The sequence below is a fragment of the Marmota marmota genome, unplaced genomic scaffold, assembly GCF_001458135.2.
Source record: "Marmota marmota marmota unplaced genomic scaffold, marMar, whole genome shotgun sequence".
NCBI classification, from domain to species: Eukaryota; Metazoa; Chordata; class Mammalia; order Rodentia; family Sciuridae; genus Marmota; species Marmota marmota.
In genome coordinates this window covers 62,273,506-62,291,914 of record NW_025999968.1, presented here as the reverse complement: position 1 = coordinate 62,291,914, position 18,409 = coordinate 62,273,506, and the positions used below count along the sequence as shown (strand labels likewise).

The 18,409-nt window shown below is 52.3% G+C and overlaps 1 protein-coding gene across 2 annotated transcripts; it reads right to left on the bottom strand.

Annotated features, from left to right (window-relative positions):
• Positions 1–9,256: 9,256 nt before the first annotated feature.
• Positions 9,257–18,332, bottom strand: Gatd3 (glutamine amidotransferase class 1 domain containing 3). Of its 2 annotated transcripts, none has more exons than XM_015478362.2 (6): positions 18,272–18,332; positions 15,479–15,592; positions 14,790–14,909; positions 12,101–12,193; positions 10,709–10,865; positions 9,257–10,089 (listed from the first exon to the last, which is right to left on the bottom strand). In XM_015478362.2, the coding sequence occupies exons 2-6, from the start codon at positions 15,526–15,528 to the stop codon at positions 9,961–9,963; spliced, it is 549 nt and encodes a 182-aa protein (XP_015333848.2). In that variant the 5' UTR covers positions 15,529–15,592; positions 18,272–18,332; the 3' UTR covers positions 9,257–9,960. The 2 variants fall into 2 exon arrangements, with proteins under 2 accessions (XP_015333848.2, XP_048659728.1); XM_048803771.1 differs by lacking the exon at positions 18,272–18,332 and adding an exon at positions 15,782–15,987.
• Between the last annotated feature and the right edge of the window lie 77 nt (positions 18,333–18,409).

The window sequence follows — 18,409 nt, the reverse complement described above, 5'->3', positions numbered from 1 at the left end:
GCGGGCGGCACTCCCCTCCCCCGAGTCGCCGGTTCGCAGCCAGGGCAGGCAGCACTGAGTCTGAGCACACCTGCCCTGTGTGCCTGTGCCCACAGGAGCGCCCTGGGCACACCTGCCCTGCGTACCTGTGCGCACAGGAGCGCCCTGGGCGCGGCACGCCAGGGGCCGGAGGGGCCCGGGAGTGCATGATTACTGACAGTTACTGACGCCACCCCTGAGTGGCAGTGTTATTTGAAAGTGGGCAAATGTGTGTGCAAATCCTAGGGCAAACTTAAAAAAAAGTTAAAAAATAAGTAAAAGTGGTGCAACTGATATGCCACAAAAGGAGGGAAACAGAACCAAGGGCCGGGCGTGCTCACCGCGAGCTGGCCTGCCTCGTCCTCGCCTGAAGACACAAACAGACCCGCAGCGGTCAGGGAAGAGGGGACGTCAGGCACAAAGACCCACGAGAAGACACAGAGGCAGTGGACATCAACCCAACTCGCTCAGAAACACGGAAACGTCCAGGTCTAAAGGCACCAAATGACGAAGGCACCAGAGTGGATCAAAAACCAGATCCAATTATATGTGCTTACAAGGACCCCACGTTAAATATGAAGGCAATGCAGAGTTAAAAATAGAGATGGGCTGGGTGTGGTGGCTCAGAGGCTGAGGCAGGAGATCACAAGTTCAAAGCCAGCCTCAGCAATTTAGCAAGACCCTGTCTTAGGAAAAAAGGCTGGTGATGTGGCTCAGTGGTAGGGTGCCCTTGGGTTCAATCCCTGGTACAAAAAAATAAAACAGAATAAAATAAAGCGATAGAGAGAGATCCTACACAGTCATCAGGAGAAAGGGGGAGGCCGGAATGGCTCCAGGCAGCAGACTTGGGCAAGGAAGCTGGTCAGGGACAAGGAGGGCACTGCCTGGTGACAAAGGACACCAGAGGCGGCTCCATGGTCGCTGGGACAGCAACAGCTCTCAGCAACCCAAGACCCACAGGCAGGATGGGTCAGGACATCCAGCCCAGCGGCAGGATGGGTCCCCTGGGTACGATGGACAGCTACAGCTGCCCCATCCCACGAGGGCAGAGCCCACTCTTGAGTGCCCACAGACACACCTTAGGTGCAAGGGAACAGAAGTCACACAGGCCTGCTCTCAGACGACCAAATGGAACAGACCCGGAATCAACAACAGAAAGCTGGACACCCCCACTCAGACCAGAGAAGGCGCTGACTCAACCCGCAGCAAGATGCGGTGAGAACAGCGGCCAGGGGAGACTGACAGCAGGAACCGTGCGTGACAGAGGCCAACCTGAGCTTCCACGGCAGGCAGCTCGGGAAAGAAGAGCCAGTTAAACCCACAGAGAGAGGACAGATGACGGACGGGGAGAGAAATTAATAAAACTGAACACAGGCACTCAACACAGAACTCAGTTCTTTGAAAGGATCAGTGAAATGGATGAGCCTCAGCTAACTGCAGAAGACACGGAAGACAAGACACGAGAACATCACAAATGGGTGTGGCCAGAAGCACAGCCTTGGGATCCCAGCTGCCCCGACGAAGGGAAGGGACCAGCTCCCAGAGACAGCAGGCGACACCCACGAACCTCAGCCACAGACGGCCTTCAGTGGAAAGCACCGGGCGGGTCACTGCGAGCCCAACAGCAGCTCTCCACGGTCGCCGCCCGAGGTCAGAGCAGAAGGAACACATCCGAATCCATGCTGCGAGGCCAGCATTACTGTAACCAGACACAGAAGTCCAAGAAAAGGAGACTACAGACCAGCATCCCCACGAGCACAGAGGAGAACCTCCTTGAGAAAATACCAGCAAATCCAACCTAATAACATCTAGAAATAGTTACACACCAAATCCAAACGGGTCTGTCCCAGGAAAAGCTGGTACAGCGTGTGAAAATCAATTAATGTAGCCCATCACATCAACAGGTGGAAGAGCACACGATCACATCAACACATCAGAAAACCCATCTGCCAAACCCCACTACCATCCATGAAACCCGAGAAAGAGTTCACACACACTCCTGCTCAGGAAACTAACAGAGGGAGACCTTCCTCAGTGGGATAGAGAATACCTACAAAACACCGACAACTACATCATTCTTGGTTTGTTTTTTTTTGAAGTGCCTAAGATTAATATATGATTTCTCCTTCATTGCTAATATCCTATGTTGTGTTTTTACTTTTTTCAAACAGTAGAATGCATTTTGACACACTGTACACAAAGGAGCACATCTTCTCTGTCCTCTGGCTGTGCATGGTCAGAGTCACTCCAGTAGTGCACTCACACAGGTACGTAGGGTAACAATGTCTGTCTCATTCTATGGTCCTTCCCATCCCCACTGCCACCCCTCCCCTCCCTCGCCTCTGCACAAGCCAAAGTTCCTTCACTCTTCCCTACCCTCTCCCCCTGCCCCACTGTGCATCAGCATCTGCTTATCAGAGAAAACATTCAGCTTTTGGTTTGGGGGATTGGCTTATTTCACTTACCATGATGTTCTCTAGTTCCATCCGCTTACCTGCCGCAGTCTGGCTGGGCACAAAATCACGAGCCACTCAAACAGGAACAAACTTTATTTCTGAAACTCCCGCCAATGCCACACACACTCCCAGGAAATATGCCGACCCACACATGCGGCGTTCTCCCGGGCCACACTACCCCAACAGGAAATCCCTCCTCCAGAATTCCCTCCTACTGCACTTTCCCAACCAATGGGAACTCTTTGGGAGCTCCAAAGTAGCAGGCCAAGGTGGACAGCAGGGGTCTAATATCCACTTGAATGCAGATCTTAACATAATCATATCATCTCCATGGCTGGCTGGCGTCACCTTTCAACCAAAAATGCCATACATCATTCCGACTCGGCTATGGCTCTCAGCATCTCCCCCTTCTGTTTAATTAAGCAACAAGCATGTGGCTTAGGGACCGTGCCTGTTAGGCTGTCCAATTCAACATATGGTCCTTATCCATCATCGGATGAGCTGACCTCTAGGCGTCAGCCTCCTGTCTTAGGTTGGTACCACTGCCATTGGATCATACCCATCACTGACTACCGGTCCAGCATACAGCCATACTTGTGGATAGGCCTATGCACCAGTGGGGGGGTGAGGTTCTTGCCTCACCTCTGTTGGCCCCCAAATTTGGCCTTGGTGCCAGTGGGGGGGGTGAGGTTCTTTGCCTCACCTCTGTTGGCCCCCAAATTTTAGACCATCACTAGCAGAAGGGAGGAGGATACAGAAATGCCATGACACCAAGCCAATTGACGGCTCCTTTGGAAAAATTGTATCACCGGTGACACCATCAGCAAAGATACGCCAGCACTACCACAATTCGCTGCACCAACAGATAGTTCACGATGCATACAAGTGATACATAGTCCAGGCAAGTTCTGCAAGCAGTTCAAAGCGGAGGGGTCTATCAATATGTCCATTTCCTCCCAAAGTAAATCGACTCCTTGATTGAGCATTACTTGTTGAGTTATTATCCATTGATGCATCAGTTTATACAGTTTGTTGTGATAACTATCGAAGAAGCTGTAGTTTGGTTTCATCTTTGTCTTCACCGGCACTTGGATGAAGATAGGAATTCTGGCAATGATGGCTAAAAAAATTACGTAACATTCCAACAGGTACTAAGAAAACAATTTTCTGAACAATTTACATTATTTTGAACAGAATTATTAAATATAATGAAAAGGAAAGGTGAGAGTAAACAAACAGATCTGTTAACCTCCTTATTTGTACACATTTTAAAACAATTCTCAAAAGCTGTTTACTCAATTTAAATTAAGCCATTAAAATCACGTGAATAAAAAAAAATTCAGATCCATTTTTTCATGAGTGCTCCTCATATATGATATATGGACAAATGCACATACAGACATACAACACAAAAGAGAAGTGTGCACACAAACGTACAACACATAAAACAATAGTACAACACATAAGACAATAGTAAAGGCCTTGTAGCTTTACACAGGTGAAATCTCCATTGCAATGTTTATAAAAACTCCACAGTCAAAAAATAAAACTGATCAGAAAAACATTAACTTAGGTCTGAATGAGCTCAAAAAATAAATTAGAACTTTATGATGTGGGAAAAAGCAATAATAAAATAGATATTGAAAAGAGCATCCTGGTTAATCACTGTCGCAGATGTAAGAATAGCCAAGCTGGAGCTCTGGATATCAGCTGTTATGGATTTGAGTCAAATCATCTTCTGTTTGGTCTGTAGAAATCGCTTTGGTTAGTCTCTCTGGAATCCAAATCAGTTGCTGTACTCCCTGTGGAAACACACAAACAGATCCCCGAATCCAGACAATCACTGGGTCAGGACCTTTCCATTGTCCTGTTAGAATATCCTTCCAAAGTACCTTGGGCTTATGTACATTTTTTGGACACATATGCCTTTCCACAGCACTAAGTCCTGATGAATCCAAATTTAAAAAGTTTAGAGTAAAAAGTGTTATTTTAAGTTTATCTTTGGGGGATATATACCCCTTTCCAATTCCCTCTTTTTGCTTTAATAAGTACATTTTAATAGTTTGATGAGCTCTTTCAACTATGCCTTGTCCCTGTGGATTGTATGGGATTCCTGTTATATGAGTAATGCCAAATGTTGAGCAAAATTGTTTAAAAGAGGTAGAAGTATAACCAGGGGCATTATCTGTTTTTAACTGTTTTGGAACACCCACAGTGGCAAAATTTTGTAAGCAATGAGCTATAACATCTTTAGTTTTTTCTCCGGCATGAAGGGAGCCCATCAAAAATCCAGAAGAAGTATCAACTGTAACATGCAAATATTTTAATTTTCCAAATTCTGGCAAGTGTGTGACGTCCATCTGCCAAATATGGTTAGGTATCAATCCTCTAGGATTGACTCCAAGATTAACTTGTGGTAAAAAGGTCACACAATTTTGACATTGTTTTATTATTTGTCTAGCTTGTTCCTTAGTTATTTTAAAACGCTTTTGTAAAGTATTAGCATTGACATGGAACTTTTTATGAAAATTTATAGCTTCTTCTAGTGTAGAGAAAATATGTATGTCATGTGTAGTTTTATCTGCTAAATCATTGCCCAAACTAAGGGCTCCAGGCAATCCTGTATGTGCCCTGATATGTCCTATAAAGAATGGATCTTTTCTGTCCCAGATTAGACTTTGTATAGTGGAAAGCAAAGAGAAAACAGTAGAAGAAGGGGAAATCCTACCAGCATCTTCAAGAGATACTATAGCATTAACTACATACTGACTATCAGAAAATAAATTAAATACAGAATCTTTAAACATCACAAAAGCTTGTAAAACTGCATTAAGCTCTACCTTTTGAGCTGATTGTTTGGGTACTAAAAATGTAAAAGTTTGATCAGGGGTAACTACTGCTGCTGTACCATTATTTGACCCATCAGTGAATATATTTGGAGCATTCATGATAGGTGTTTTTCTTGTCATTTTTGGAAAAATTACAGGATGCAATGACCAAAAAGACAATAAAGGATTAGATGGTAAGTGGTTATCAAATGAAACATTAGATTTGCACATGATTATTGCCCAAGTATTTAACTCATTAGCTAACTCATCAATTTGATTCATAGTATATGGAGTAATAATTTTATTGGGAGAAATTCCAAACACTCCCTTTGCTGCTTTTATTCCTTTGAGTATTAATTGTCCTACAGCCTCAGGATACCTAGTAAGAATAGTGTTAGGAGAATAAGATAAATGTATCCATAATAATGGACCTTCTTGCCAAAATACTCCTGTAGGAATATTTTTTGTTGGTAGTACAATAAATAATAAAGGCAAACTTATATCAATTCTATCCAAATGCATATTTTCCATATATGTTTCAATGATTTTTAATGCCTTTCTTGCTTCAGGCGTTAACATTCGGGGTGAATTTGGATCTGATGGACCTTTTAGGATATCAAATAAAGGTCCCAACTCTCCTGTTGGTATACCTAAATAAGGCCTTATCCAATTTATGTCTCCTAATAACTTTTGAAAGTCATTAAGTGATTTGAGTTGATCTACTCGTATTTGAATTTTTGGTGGACGGACCATGGTTGAGGATAATAGAACTCCTAAATAATTAATTGGAAAATTTAATTGTACTTTATCTATTGCTATCTCTAGATTATAATTTTTTAATAAGTTTGTAAGTGTGGCATAACATTCTAGCAATGTGTTTTTATCTTTGTGTGCTAATAATACATCATCCATATAGTGAAATATTTGTAGTTCAGGATTTTGATTTCTAAGTGGCTGGATTGCTTTGTTAACATAAATTTGACACATAGTTGGGCTGTTAGCCATCCCTTGAGGATGTACTTTCCATTCATATCTCTGATCAGGACCTTCATGATTCAGTGCAGGGATAGTAAATGCAAAACCTGGACTATCCTCAGGATGAATTGGAATTGAAAAAAAACCAATCTTTAATATCTATAGCTAAAACATACCAGGTTTTTGGCAAACCAGACAATTGGGGATTCCCTGATTGAGCAGGTCCCATAATAACCATCTCATTATTAATGGCTCTTAAATCTTGCAATAATCTCCATTTACCAGATTTCTTTTTAATGACAAAAATGGGAGTATTATGGGGAGATACGGAAGGTTGTATATGTCCCTCTGCTAATTGTTGTTTGACCAGGTCATGGGCTGCTTGTATCTTTTCTTTAGTCAGGGGCCACTGAGGAACCCATACTGGTCTTTCTGATTTCCAAGTAATTTTTGTTGTCTCAGTGGCCCTTTTTGTAAACCCTATCCATGTCTATTTATTCCTTGATCTATTTGAATTGGTGCTGCTATACCTTGTTCTTATTTTCTTAATCTTTTTTCTTTCCTAAAACCTTGTCTAGCCCTAGTAGTGAGGGTGTTAGGATTGATGTTATTTGTTAATGTCAAACCTAATTGATCTAGGACATCTCGTCCCCATAAATTTATAGGAAGATGATCCAATACATATGGCTGTATAGTTCCTTCACATTCTTCAGGATCCTTCTAATCTAATACCATCGCACTTCTATGGGGATTAGTTGCCACTCCTAGGCCTCAAAGCGTTTGAGTGGCTTGTTGTAACGGCCAATGTTTTGGCCATTCTTGACGAGATATGATGCTAAGGTCAGCACTTGTGTCCAGTAGCCCATTAAATTCATGTCCTTGAATATTTAGTTTTAGCATTGGGCGAGAATCTAAATTTAAAGACAGCATAGCCCAATCTACACCTGTGGATTACAATGAGAAGCCAGCACCCTGCATTCCTTCCATTCACCCACAGGAGCTGACCACTCACTCCACAGAAAAACCCAGTTCACCTCCTGACGGCTGAAGGTGAGTGCGAAGTGTCCTTAGATGTGTGCGTCCAGGCAGCGGAGCAGAGTGCACTAGCAAATAAGAGTGAGCTGTCAGCCACGAGCATACGGAAAAGCCAGTCCGCAAAGACTAGGCAGGTAGGAATGAGAGCGCTGACCTTCTGGACAAGGTCCAGCTGTTGGCAGGGGTCGAGGTGGGTGCAGAGGATTTCTGGGGCAGTAAAGCCATTCCGTGTGGCACTGCAGAGGTGGACATGACATTGCACTCTTGTCCAGGCCCCAGAACATGTGGCTCTGGGCGATGACATGGCAATGTAGGCTCACCCACCAATAGATGGACCCCCTGGGGGGACGGCGGTAGTGGGGGAAGCTGTGGGGTTGGTGTACCTTCCCCCACCTCCCTCCATCGACCTGGGAGTGGGGCCCAGCCAAGAGGGCTCTGCAGGCCCCCTGGTGTGGAGGCCCACAGCACAGCCCCTCCAGGGCAGTGCAGGCCTGGCTCCAGGCAAGCTGCCCCAACTTCCCGGCTGGCTCCCTCCTCCACGAGGCCTGCTCCCTGTCCTGACCTGTTCCCAGTTCATCCACAGGCTCACCCCTGCCCATGGGTGCCCAGCCCTGAGGGGTAGTACTGTCACCTAGAAGAGTGAACGCAGCAGGGCCTCGAGTACTGTCCAACAAGTCGCTGGCTGAGGCCTCAGTTCTGTTCTGGCGCAGCCCCGCCCTGGGCTCCCCACAATTCAGACCACCTCTACAGTGGGGTCCTAGTGCTGTCCTGCCTGGACCTGCGTTCCCCTCGGCCCCAGCCCCCCAGGAACTCCGTGAGCAGGGACAGTGCAGGGCACAGGAGCCTGGCTACACCAGGAGACATGGTGACTGCAGTGTGCTCTGGACACACTTGCCAGGTGGGTGTGGCCACTTCAGCCTGAGGTCAGAGAATGTGCACTTGGGCACTCTGGACTGGACAGCCAGCTGCACACCTGAGCACAGACGGACAGTAACATCTGTCCACAGGGCCTGCTCAGTGTCTGGGGGCCTCTCCCAAGTCCTCACTTCCCTCAGTGGTTAACTGCCCTTGGGTGGCCACCAAAGGCCACACAGCTTCTCCACTACTGCTGTCCCATCAATGGTCCGTCTGTTGATGGATGAACCTACATTGCCACGTCATTGCGCAGAGCCACACATTCTGGAGCCTGCGCAGGTGGGCAGTGTCATGCCCACCACTGCAGTGCCACACGGGAAGCGGCCACTCCCTGAGCAAGTGGGATATGGACGAGGTGCTCACACCCAGGGCTAAATGAAAGGAGCCATCCTCATGTGGACGGCGGCTGGCAGGATGCACAGGGGACTCAGGGTTGGCACTGCCACTCTGGAGACCAGTGAGCACGTGCGTAATCTGTGCGCTTCTCCAGATGCCACGTGTGAACACGTGTACACCTGTGTAGGTTCAGCACACACGCTCAGGAGGACGGGAGCCTGGCCTCCTGACTCTGGATAGCCCAGGAAGGCTCCTTGGCTGCCTGACACAAGGACCAACCTGCTGCCACCCGAGGCTCAGCACTGGTGGAAAGACAGGCCACCAAGAATCACGGTCCCATGGAGAAGAACCTGAAACTGTTTTTGCAGCGTAGGGAGCTGCAGGGCCCCTCCCCTCAGCTCTGCAGGGCCTGGCCAGGGCCAGAGGCACTGTGGTGGGAGGGGGGCTGGGGGTATGCAGACACTGCACAACCAGGGCCCCGTCTTGCTCTGCACAGGGCCCACGGCCGGGTCTGGCTAGTGCTCCCTGCACACATGAACAAACAGGGCTCTACCAACCAAGCCCAGGCTGCAGCCACTGCCCCCGCGGGCCCGTCTGTTCAGGCCCACAGAGCAGAAGGACGTCCAGGTGAAGTGTGCAAAGGCTGGGACTCCAGCTGAGAGAGCCCCTCCCCAACCAAAGTCACCCGAAGGACACCAGCACACAAGCAGCCTTTATTCCCCCCTCCACACACCTGTGAGCTTCTGCCACCCGGGAATCCACAGTCCACCCACCCGGTCACAGAGGGAGGCCGAGTGACAGCAATTTCCCCCTACCCCCCAAATTAAGAGAACTGAGGCTGATTCAAGAAACCTCATGGATACAGCCCATTCACCAATTCCAGAAGGCCCAGACGTCCCTGTCAGGAGTTTCCAGTTTGGACAGGAGCCATGCTGCAGCTAAAGGACTGCCTGCTACAGAAAGTCCCTCCCCTGATCAGTGTCCACTTGAGACCAGAGGGTCTCTACCCTTCAACGTGCACTTCTGGTCTCCTGATTATCAGACAGGTAACATAACAACTGGTTTTCTTCCAAACCCAAGCATCCCAAATCATCAAACCCAGATCGCAGCGTGGTATTTCCCTCAGGGTCTCTCCTGGACAGGGACAGTTGCTGGGGGAAGTGGCGACTGCTTGCTCCTCAGGGGTGGACAAGGAATGCTCAGCTGCCCTGTCAAGGTGTGGCTGGCCACCCTCCTGCAGCGAGGAGCCTCAGGCCAGACCCCTGTCCCACAGCAGAGCTCCCTGCTCAAGCAGAAAACATGAAGTCAAACAGAAAAGCAGCTCTGGCCCTGTGCCCAGCTGGTCACGGGTGGCAGACGGCTCCGCGGCAGATGGGGGCGGTCAGGCGCAGGAGCTGTCATTTCCCTGTGAGTTCCAGCACCTTCTTCACCATGGCCCCGATCCCGTCGTGGATGTGGTGGAGGGCGGTCTCACACATGAAGGCTGGGGTCGTGACCACCTTGTTTTTCTGGTCCACGTGAGCTTCGTGCGCTGAAGTTAAGGAAAAATCATCACCCAGCAAAACCAGAGGCGGCGGCGGGCCGCGGCGGGCACAGACTCTCTCCCCAGGTGCCCTCCCTGCCTCGGGGCCCCTGCTGGCCACTGGGCCCCTCAGTCAGGTGGAAGACTGGTTTCCAGCTCCCGTGTCCAAGAGGACAAGGGAAGCTCGGGAGCCCAGGGAGCAGAGAGCCCCTTCCAGAGGCACCACTCCAACGCGCTCCACCCGGGACCGAGGCTCTCCAGGCTCCAGCCCTCCTGACCGCCGGGTGGTGCCTGGGCCCCCAAGGTCCCCACGGGCACCTCCCCACACCATGCTCAGGACCACAGACCAGGCGACCCAGGGGACGCTGCCATTCAGGGGACGCTCACTGACCACTCAGCAGGTGGGCAGTGGGCATGGACACACGGACCTCCCTGGCCAATGCAGGCCCATCCTCCAAACACATGGCATTAGGCTTGCCCTCCTGGCCAAGGACATCCACAGCAAAACCAGCAAGTACAGTTCTTGGGGATGAGGCCCTCTGCCAGGGGACCCTGAAGGGCCAAAAGAGAGTGTCCCATGTGCGCCATGTCACCACAGAGGCCATAGCCACCAGAAAGGATATGGTCACACCCTTCACACAGTGCTTGGCACCCAGGGCCTTGATGGCCTCGGCAGTCCCTGCGTAAGGCCACTTGCCACCCTCTTCCTGCTCATGGCCCACGGTGACTTCAACACCTCTGAGCACTTTGGCCGCAAGGACAGGCGCGATACAGCACAGGCTGAAAAGAGAAAGCCCCCCCCCCCGTGAGCACAGGGACTCTGTGGAGCTGGGGCACTGTCCACACCCCACAAACTGGTGCCTTGCAGGTGGTGGCACCAGGTGACCCGGGGCTCTCCATGAGCCAAAAGACCCCTGGACAGTCCTGGGAGAGCCAGCCCGTGAGGACCAAGGGGCACAGGGAGGCCAAGCTCCCCCAAGCCAAGTGGCTGCCAGCCGCCCAGAGCCCGTGACACCCAGAACCCTGGCGTACAGGAACACAGACGTCCTCTGACTGAGAAAATGGACGAGGCCACTTCACCCATCAACAGGGAACACATCTGTACCCACTGCTCAAACCAGACCCTGTCTGGGGGCATGGCTAGTGTGGGGACACATCAGGTTCTGCTGGCAGTCTTGCTTGAGCTCTGACCTGTGCTGTGACCTTCAGTGTGCAGAGCCCAGCTGGCGTGCGTCAGAGGGCCCCAGGCGCAGAAGGCCAGGGGCTGTGACAGCCCCATCCACCCCCAGAGCAGAGCCTACAGTCTTCCTGTGGTGGCCAGGTGCCAAGGACAGGCCCGGTTAAGGCACCAGTGCCTGCCCTAGGGGACCTGCTCTGCTCTCCAGCAAGAGCTCTGACCCCAGTCAGCCAACGCAGGGAAACCCCAGGCCCTGGGTAGACTGCCGCAGTGCTGGGGTCCCCGCGCAGCCCGCACCTTGACCACGCCTCCCACAGTGCACCTGGGCTTGCTCTGCTCCTCAGGGGTGCCCAGCCCAGGGGCCGTCTCCAGGGCAGAGCCACCTGCCACACTGCACCGCCTCCAGCCTGGGAATGAGCTGCGACAGGGCTGGAGGACTGAGCAGCAAGTGCAGTGGCAGCTGTGGGCTGCACGGGGACGAGGTCACGTGGGACACTGAGCCTCGGCTGCGTGGGATTTCCTGAGGGAGGCTCGCAGCACTGCCCGGCCACTGTGACTTGGCCCTTGACAGAGCTGTGACCGCACCAGTGAAAGAGTGGGGGGTGAGCTTGCACAGGCTCAGGGGCTGCTCTGATGGAGGACAGGAGGTCAGGAGGACAGGGACACTGCTGCAGCCAGGATAATTCTGAAAGTCCCCACCAGAGGGGAGGAGCCCCTCCTTCCTGGTCAGTTCTCAAAAGAAATGGACTCCTGAGGACCACAGAGTGAGTGGTTTTGGAGCCCATGTGGCTCAGGGGGGCGGCTCCAGCGGAGGCTGCCCAGCCGCAGGTGTACCTACCCAATGGGCTTCCCAGCTCCGTGGAACTCCTTCAGGACCCGCTCCACGTCCTGGTTGACTCTGCAATCCTTCCCGTCGACAGCGAACGTGCTCCTGCCAGAGGAGAGGGCCTTCTCAGTGTGGCGTGGCAGGCCGTGGCGTGGTGTGGCCACGCAGCCACACTCCAGGTGCGACCCCACCCCCAGGGCCACCTCAGCCCACTAGCAACCCAAGCAAGCAGCGTGTGTGGATGTGAGGGTGCACGGCTGCCCACGCCCACGCAGCCACAGGCACACTCCTGCTTCCCACAGAGCAGCAGGAAGGCAAGAGGCCGCTGGGAGGCCGCCAGGCATGGACAGAGCCAGTCTGCGACTACACCCCGCTCCAGGGTCCAGGCACAAGCCCCGAAAAGTTCCAGGAGAACTGTAACTAGCCTAAAAACAGCAAGAGATGCTTGCTTCACCAAAAAGGACTGAAACGACATTTGACAAATGTCCGCTTTCCTGCCTTTGAGAGCAGGCCACTGGGGAGGCCTCTGCACTGGGGGGTGTGCAGCTGGCAGAACCTTTCACACTCACAAGCGCACGTGCCCCTGCGCCCTCTCCACGCTCTGCCTCCAGAATCTCGGCCTGCTCTGTGTTCTCCTCCCACTCGAGGTCCTCACTCTTCTGGTGGTGAGGGACACTCAGTGTCCTGTCGCAGCAACTATTCCAGAGGGTACGTAAGTGTGCTGAACTTGCCAAATTCACCCTTTAAATGTGTGCACGTTAACTGTAACTCCAAACACCACTAAAAACAAACAACTAGAAACACCTAGTGACCACCAGAAGGGACAACCTATCCTCCAAAGCAGGGCTGCGCTGGACAGCTTACAAACCAGCTCTGAGCTAGACCATGGGCCAGTGGGAACACAAGCACAGAGCAGGCTTCAGATGCTCCTGTCCGGCTACCTTTGGACCTTCCCATGTAAACAGGGCGCTGGCAGTGGTGGCCAGAGAGGGCCTGAGGTCAGGAGGGGGAGGGGGACTGGCTCCCCACCAAGCCTCTGTCACTGCGGGACCCTGCCCTGCAGGCCCAGCGGCAGCCATTCTATGGACGGCCTACCTTTCTCCTGACAAGGTCACAAAGAACAGAATGGCAATCAGAAAGACCGCAGCGTCTCCCAGAGCAGACTGCGAGCCCAGACAAACAGTGTGACGGAGACCCACGGTCCTCAAATACCAAGGACTGCCCCAAGAGTCTACTTCTAAGTTAACACAGGGGACACCAGCAAGCCACACAGGAGGCATGAACAAACCCTACCACTGGCCTCTCACCCATGGGGCAAGGTGCTGATGGGCAGGGGTACGGTCACGTGAACTCTTCCGTCTTTCAGGGGAACACTGGTCCCGTAGGAAGCGGAAACCCAGCTGACGATGCGCACACCCTGCTGTGTCCCCAAGACCAAAGGACATGGGAACCCAGGAAAGGCACGTGCCTGCTGCCTGCCCAGGGGGCACTCACCAGCCCCCCGGTTTGGGGACAGGGAGTGCATGTGAGGCAGGACAGTTCCTCGAGGGAGAACGGTGTGGGTGCTGCAGCAGGGGTGGGAGTGGGAAGACCCCAGGAGCTGAGTTTCTGTATCAGGAAGGCCCAAAGGGCCTGTCCCTCCCTTGTGGGTCCAGGGCGCCCAGAAGGTGAGTGGCCAACAGGTTGCCGTGTCGTTGCCGGCAGAATAAATGTCAACTTGCCATCAACCACACTGGGAAAAGGACAATCAGCGGGCACCCGGCCTCAAGGCAGCTGGCCGCAGCACCCGGGTGAGGCCACTCCTCCCGCACAGAGTCTTAGGGCCTCAGGAGCTGGTTCAGCGGAGGCCAAGGCAGAGGAGGGAAGTCGGCTTTCCAACATTCCAATGACTCCTGCTGGAAGCGTGGGTCAGGAAAGCCTCATGCCTGCGACCTAGATGTGAATGCCACATGCGGGGGGAGGACACACGGGGAAGGGCAGCCAGGTGGGCGGGGCGGCACGAGGGGCACCAAGAGATCAGCAGGCGAGGGCCGGGCGGCCCGGCACCAGAGGGCTGGACATGGGGCAGGCAGAGGTGCAGGCAGCTGGAGTCTGGCTCCCACGGGCCACTGTGGCACTTGATAGCACCAGGGAAATGGCCTGGGGACTTGCAGAGCTCTGTGCAAGGCTCTCCCAGGAGAATCAGCATTGCCATCTCTAGGCTACAACACACCTAGGCCAGCCCCAGGAGGACTTCCACGAATGCACAGGGACAGAGAAAGGACCTCTAGCGAACCTGATGAGGACCTCCGCCTAAGACTCTGGCTGCATGCCAGGCCCTCAGTCACCACGCTGCTTCCTATACAGCAGCCCAGGAGGAGAGCAAGCAAGGCCCTTCGCTCCCGGGCTACAGAGACCAGTTTTCCCTGCTACAGGCTCTGAGAGAACTGGTCCCGGGAGGGAATACGCACTCAGTGGCTGATTCTGCCCAGACGAGATCCACCAGCATGGAGCTTAGCGAAGAGGGCCCCAGCCCACCCTGTCAGCCACCAGGTGCCACGAGAGCTCAGAGAATGCAGGGAAAGAGACACGCCTCACTGAAATGCTACCTGGGCCCCAGGCCAACGTGGCTCCCTGAGCTGGACACAGGCAGGCACACAGCCAGACCTTCAGCTCAGGGCAGGTGTGCATGCTGCTTAGACCCTGAAGCTCAGATACGCACAGATTTTTGGCAGCTCCAAAGCCTCCAGGGAAGATGGCAGCATCGTGGTTGGCTGCACTGAGCTGAGCCAGGTCAGAGATCTTGCCTCGGGCGATCCTGGCTGACTCTGTCAAGACATTCCTGGGAGAGAGCACAGAGGGACACAGAGGAACAGTGTGCAGTCAGAAACAGAAAACAGGTACCCATGGGACGCGTCCTGCGTGCAGCTTGCAGCACAGACGGACTGTATTCGTGTGTGAAGACTTGATGCTTGTCAATCAGCACTTAGGATGGCCACCCAGAAGAGGTGAGAGAATTCCAGTGGCCCTAAATTTATGTCAGAGGTTGGCCCTGCCCAAGGACTTGGAGCCAGGAGCCACCAGGAGTGGAAACTCATCGGGAGGTAGGAGAAAGGAGGGCGGGGAAGGCACCACTACTCCAGAGGTGCGAACCAGCCAAGGCTCAGTCACGGCAGGAAGCAACTGCCTGCCCAGGCTTGTGGGGCAGGTGCAGGCTTCAGGGGCCAGGGTCTCAGGGGGGGAAACGACAGGGGTCCTACATGGGGCTCCCAGGAAACACAGCAGCAGCACCTGAGAGGCACCACCTGTACGGAAAGGAAGGCGTGAGCACCTGGAGTCACAAGAGGCAGCACGCGAGAAAGCATAGCGGGTGGGGAATATCCCGAGCCAAGCAGGTGCTCCTGGACACACCTGCTTTCACTCTCAGAAGGCTGCCCCTTGGTGTGATCCACCACGTGCATCTGACGGACATCGGGGGCAAAGATCTGGACCTCAGCCCCGCCACGGCTCAGGTGCACCAGGATCCTACAGGGAGAGAACCACAAGACCACAGCTTGGGGCATGCCCAATCCAGAAGGTTCGTGTCAATGTGCTTTTCAAAATGGATTTCAGCTAAGTGACAGACAAAAATTCCTAGTGTATGAGATACCATATTTGCTCTGCAAAGTTAGGGTCACTTTGCTAATGACCCAAATGCCAGTGGTGCCAACTCACCTCCCCCTGGTGGACCACAGCACAACTGCAGAAGCTGGCTTTCAGACAAGAGAGGGCAGCCGGGTGGTGAATGGATGGGCGTCGCAGCCCAGAGGTATTCAGGTTCCTAGGCACCCTTCTTCACTCAGAACCTATCTGACCTCCTGTAGGCTGCCCACATGACTCTCCAAGTGTTAGGGGACAAGCAGAAGAGAATGGTGGGAGCACAAGTTTAAGAAAATAATTCTATAAAATGGGCCCACTGTGCAGACCCCCACATGCTTTCTTCCTTTTTTTTTTTTTTTTTTTGGTACCAGGATTGAACCCAGGGGCACTTAGCCACTGAGCCACATCCCCAGCCTTTTGTATTTTATCTAGAGACAAGGTTTCACTGAGTTGCTTATGACCTCACTAAGTTGAGGCTGGCTTTGAACTCGCAATCCTCCTGCCTCAGCCTCCTCAGTCACTGAGATTACAGGTGTGTGCCTAGCCCCATATTTATTTTCCAAGAATCAATTTACCTGAAGCCCTGCCTGGCCTGCGTGGACAGGCTATGTCACAAATTCCTCAGCAAACTACCTGCCTTAAAAATGCAGGACTGAAATAATATTGATGGGAGAAACCCAGGTTACCCTGAAGGGGGAGTCTTTTGTGAGCCTTTTCAAAGACCAGATTCTGAAACTGAGGGAGATAAGAATAATTCTTCCTAACTATAAAATCTATAAGAATGTATGGTTAAGAATCCAATTAGAACTGGTCAGCATGGGACAAGGTGACCTAAGTTGTCCAGGCAGTGGGAACTTGAAGGGTCTGATGTCACCTTGCTATCAGTCAAAAGTCAAGAGGTGGACCTGGGTGGGACTCTCTGGAAACTTTTCTGGGATCCCCAATAAAACTGGAGTGCAGAAGAGGTACTTTGTCCCTCTCCTCTCTGAGACTTCCCACTCTGTCCCTTGAGAGTGTCCCCTTTCCCTTTTCTTACCCTGCAGTAAACTCATTCCTGTTACCCTAAGCAACATGTCTGAAATCTTTCTGACTTGATCACAAGAATGGGGTTTGGAAGTGGGGGGGGGGGTGTCTTTGTGCTGCCTCAGTTTCCTGGAAGGCCCCAGCCCTGTAATAGAGGGGACAGCAGCAGGTATGCAACACAGAAGAATGAGGGGCCTCTGGTTACCATTTAGGAAGTCCCATTCCTCATCTCCCCCAACTTTCCTGCATGAGTAGTGGGGGAGAGGTGCAGAGCTACATAGGAACAGGATAGAATCAGGTCCACCTCCCCAAGGACACTAGACCACAGTGGGGGCAATACTGGAATTGACTAGGGTTTTCCTCTGTCTGCCACAATTCCAAATACCAACAAGTCCAGGTTCCCTAATCCTGCCCAGAATGCTACTCTGACTGCCCCCCCCCCATACACAGAGGAGGAAACTGAGGCAGGAAGTGCTGGGAGCCATTAGCCAAGTAGGTATGACAATTTCCTTGCCAGCGTACCCCATGTTGCAGTGACATTGAATGTAGGTGACCTTGCTCAAGGACCAAGGCGGATTAGGGCGTTCCCAGTTTAGGTTCCAGGTTTAAGGTTAAAGACTATTCCTCCTGGGAATAGGGCGTATCCTGCTGCCTGAGTTCCCCTTGAGTTCTCACGGGATTCAGAGTATATTTTGGGAGACAGAAGCCGAGTGGAAGTGAATTTGGGAGAGAACGTGAATTTGGGAGAGAACGTGGATTTGGGCAGAGAACGTGAATTTCCCCAGAACGTGTTTGTATATGGCTGGTGTGAGTTCGGGAATAAAGAGTTGCTGTTTGAATCTACAAGCTGTGTGGTGGCTCGTGATTGTGTGCCCAGCCAGACTGCGGCAAGGAAGGGTAATAACTTGCCCAAGATCACACATTGCCTGCAGATAGGATCTGGTCCTGGTCACCTTAATGCTTCAAATAGTGCCTTGCCAAATAGCCCAGGACGTCCCCATTCACTGGCCAGTTCCTGCCTCATCCGCTCTTTCTATCCATGCCCAAATTAGGAAAGGCATCGGGCCCTTTAGTACACCAGCTCAATCCCTCAGAGGCTCCTTATGTCTGGGCCAACTCCAGGCCCAAGCTAGCACAGTGGTAGCACCCTCAGGGTGGCTGCCCTGCAGAGCCACAGCCTCGGGCTCCTAATGGATGACGTTCCTTTCTAACCTATGAACCAGAAGTGAGGTGGGGGATCTGCCTGTGGGCACTGAGCACCCTACTGCCTGCCTACCTACCTTTCCAGCAAAGCAAAAAACCCACAGTCACTAACTCGGCCACTAGAAGATTACCTTCTGCACCCCACCAACAGACGGAAGTTAGCTTCCTTGCAGAGGAAACACCAAGTGCACTAAGCCCGATCCCCATGTTTCTATACGTACTAAAAAGCCAGTGAAACGTCACCGAAGTGAAGACAACTTTTGCCATTTTTAATGCAAGAAAAGGTATGGACAATAGGAGCTTTTCTAAATCGCTGGAGAGTTCCCGCTGAGGACTTACGCTGAGGCCTCGTGGATCTCCGACCCGTCATAGACTCCGCAGCCCGACAGCACCTGCGGAAAGAGGGGAGCTGACCGGGGGCGGGGACCGTGCAGGGCAGGGGGCGAGCTCGGCCGGCGGGGACCGTGCAGGGCAGGG

What these genes read in the sequence shown, in the direction of transcription:
- Gatd3 (XM_015478362.2), bottom strand. Translation starts at nt 15,528, where the DNA reads ATGCACGTGGTGGATCACACCAAGGGGCAGCCTTCTGAGAGTGAAAGC. An exon ending in CCTTCTGAGAGTGAAAGCAG is followed by an intron (nt 14,910 to 15,478) that starts GTGTGTCCAGGA and finishes GCTCTCTCCCAG; the next exon opens with GAATGTCTTGACAGAGTCAG. An exon ending in GGAGCTGGGAAGCCCATTGG is followed by an intron (nt 10,866 to 12,100) that starts GTAGGTACACCT and finishes TTCTCTTTTCAG; the next exon opens with CCTGTGCTGTATCGCGCCTG.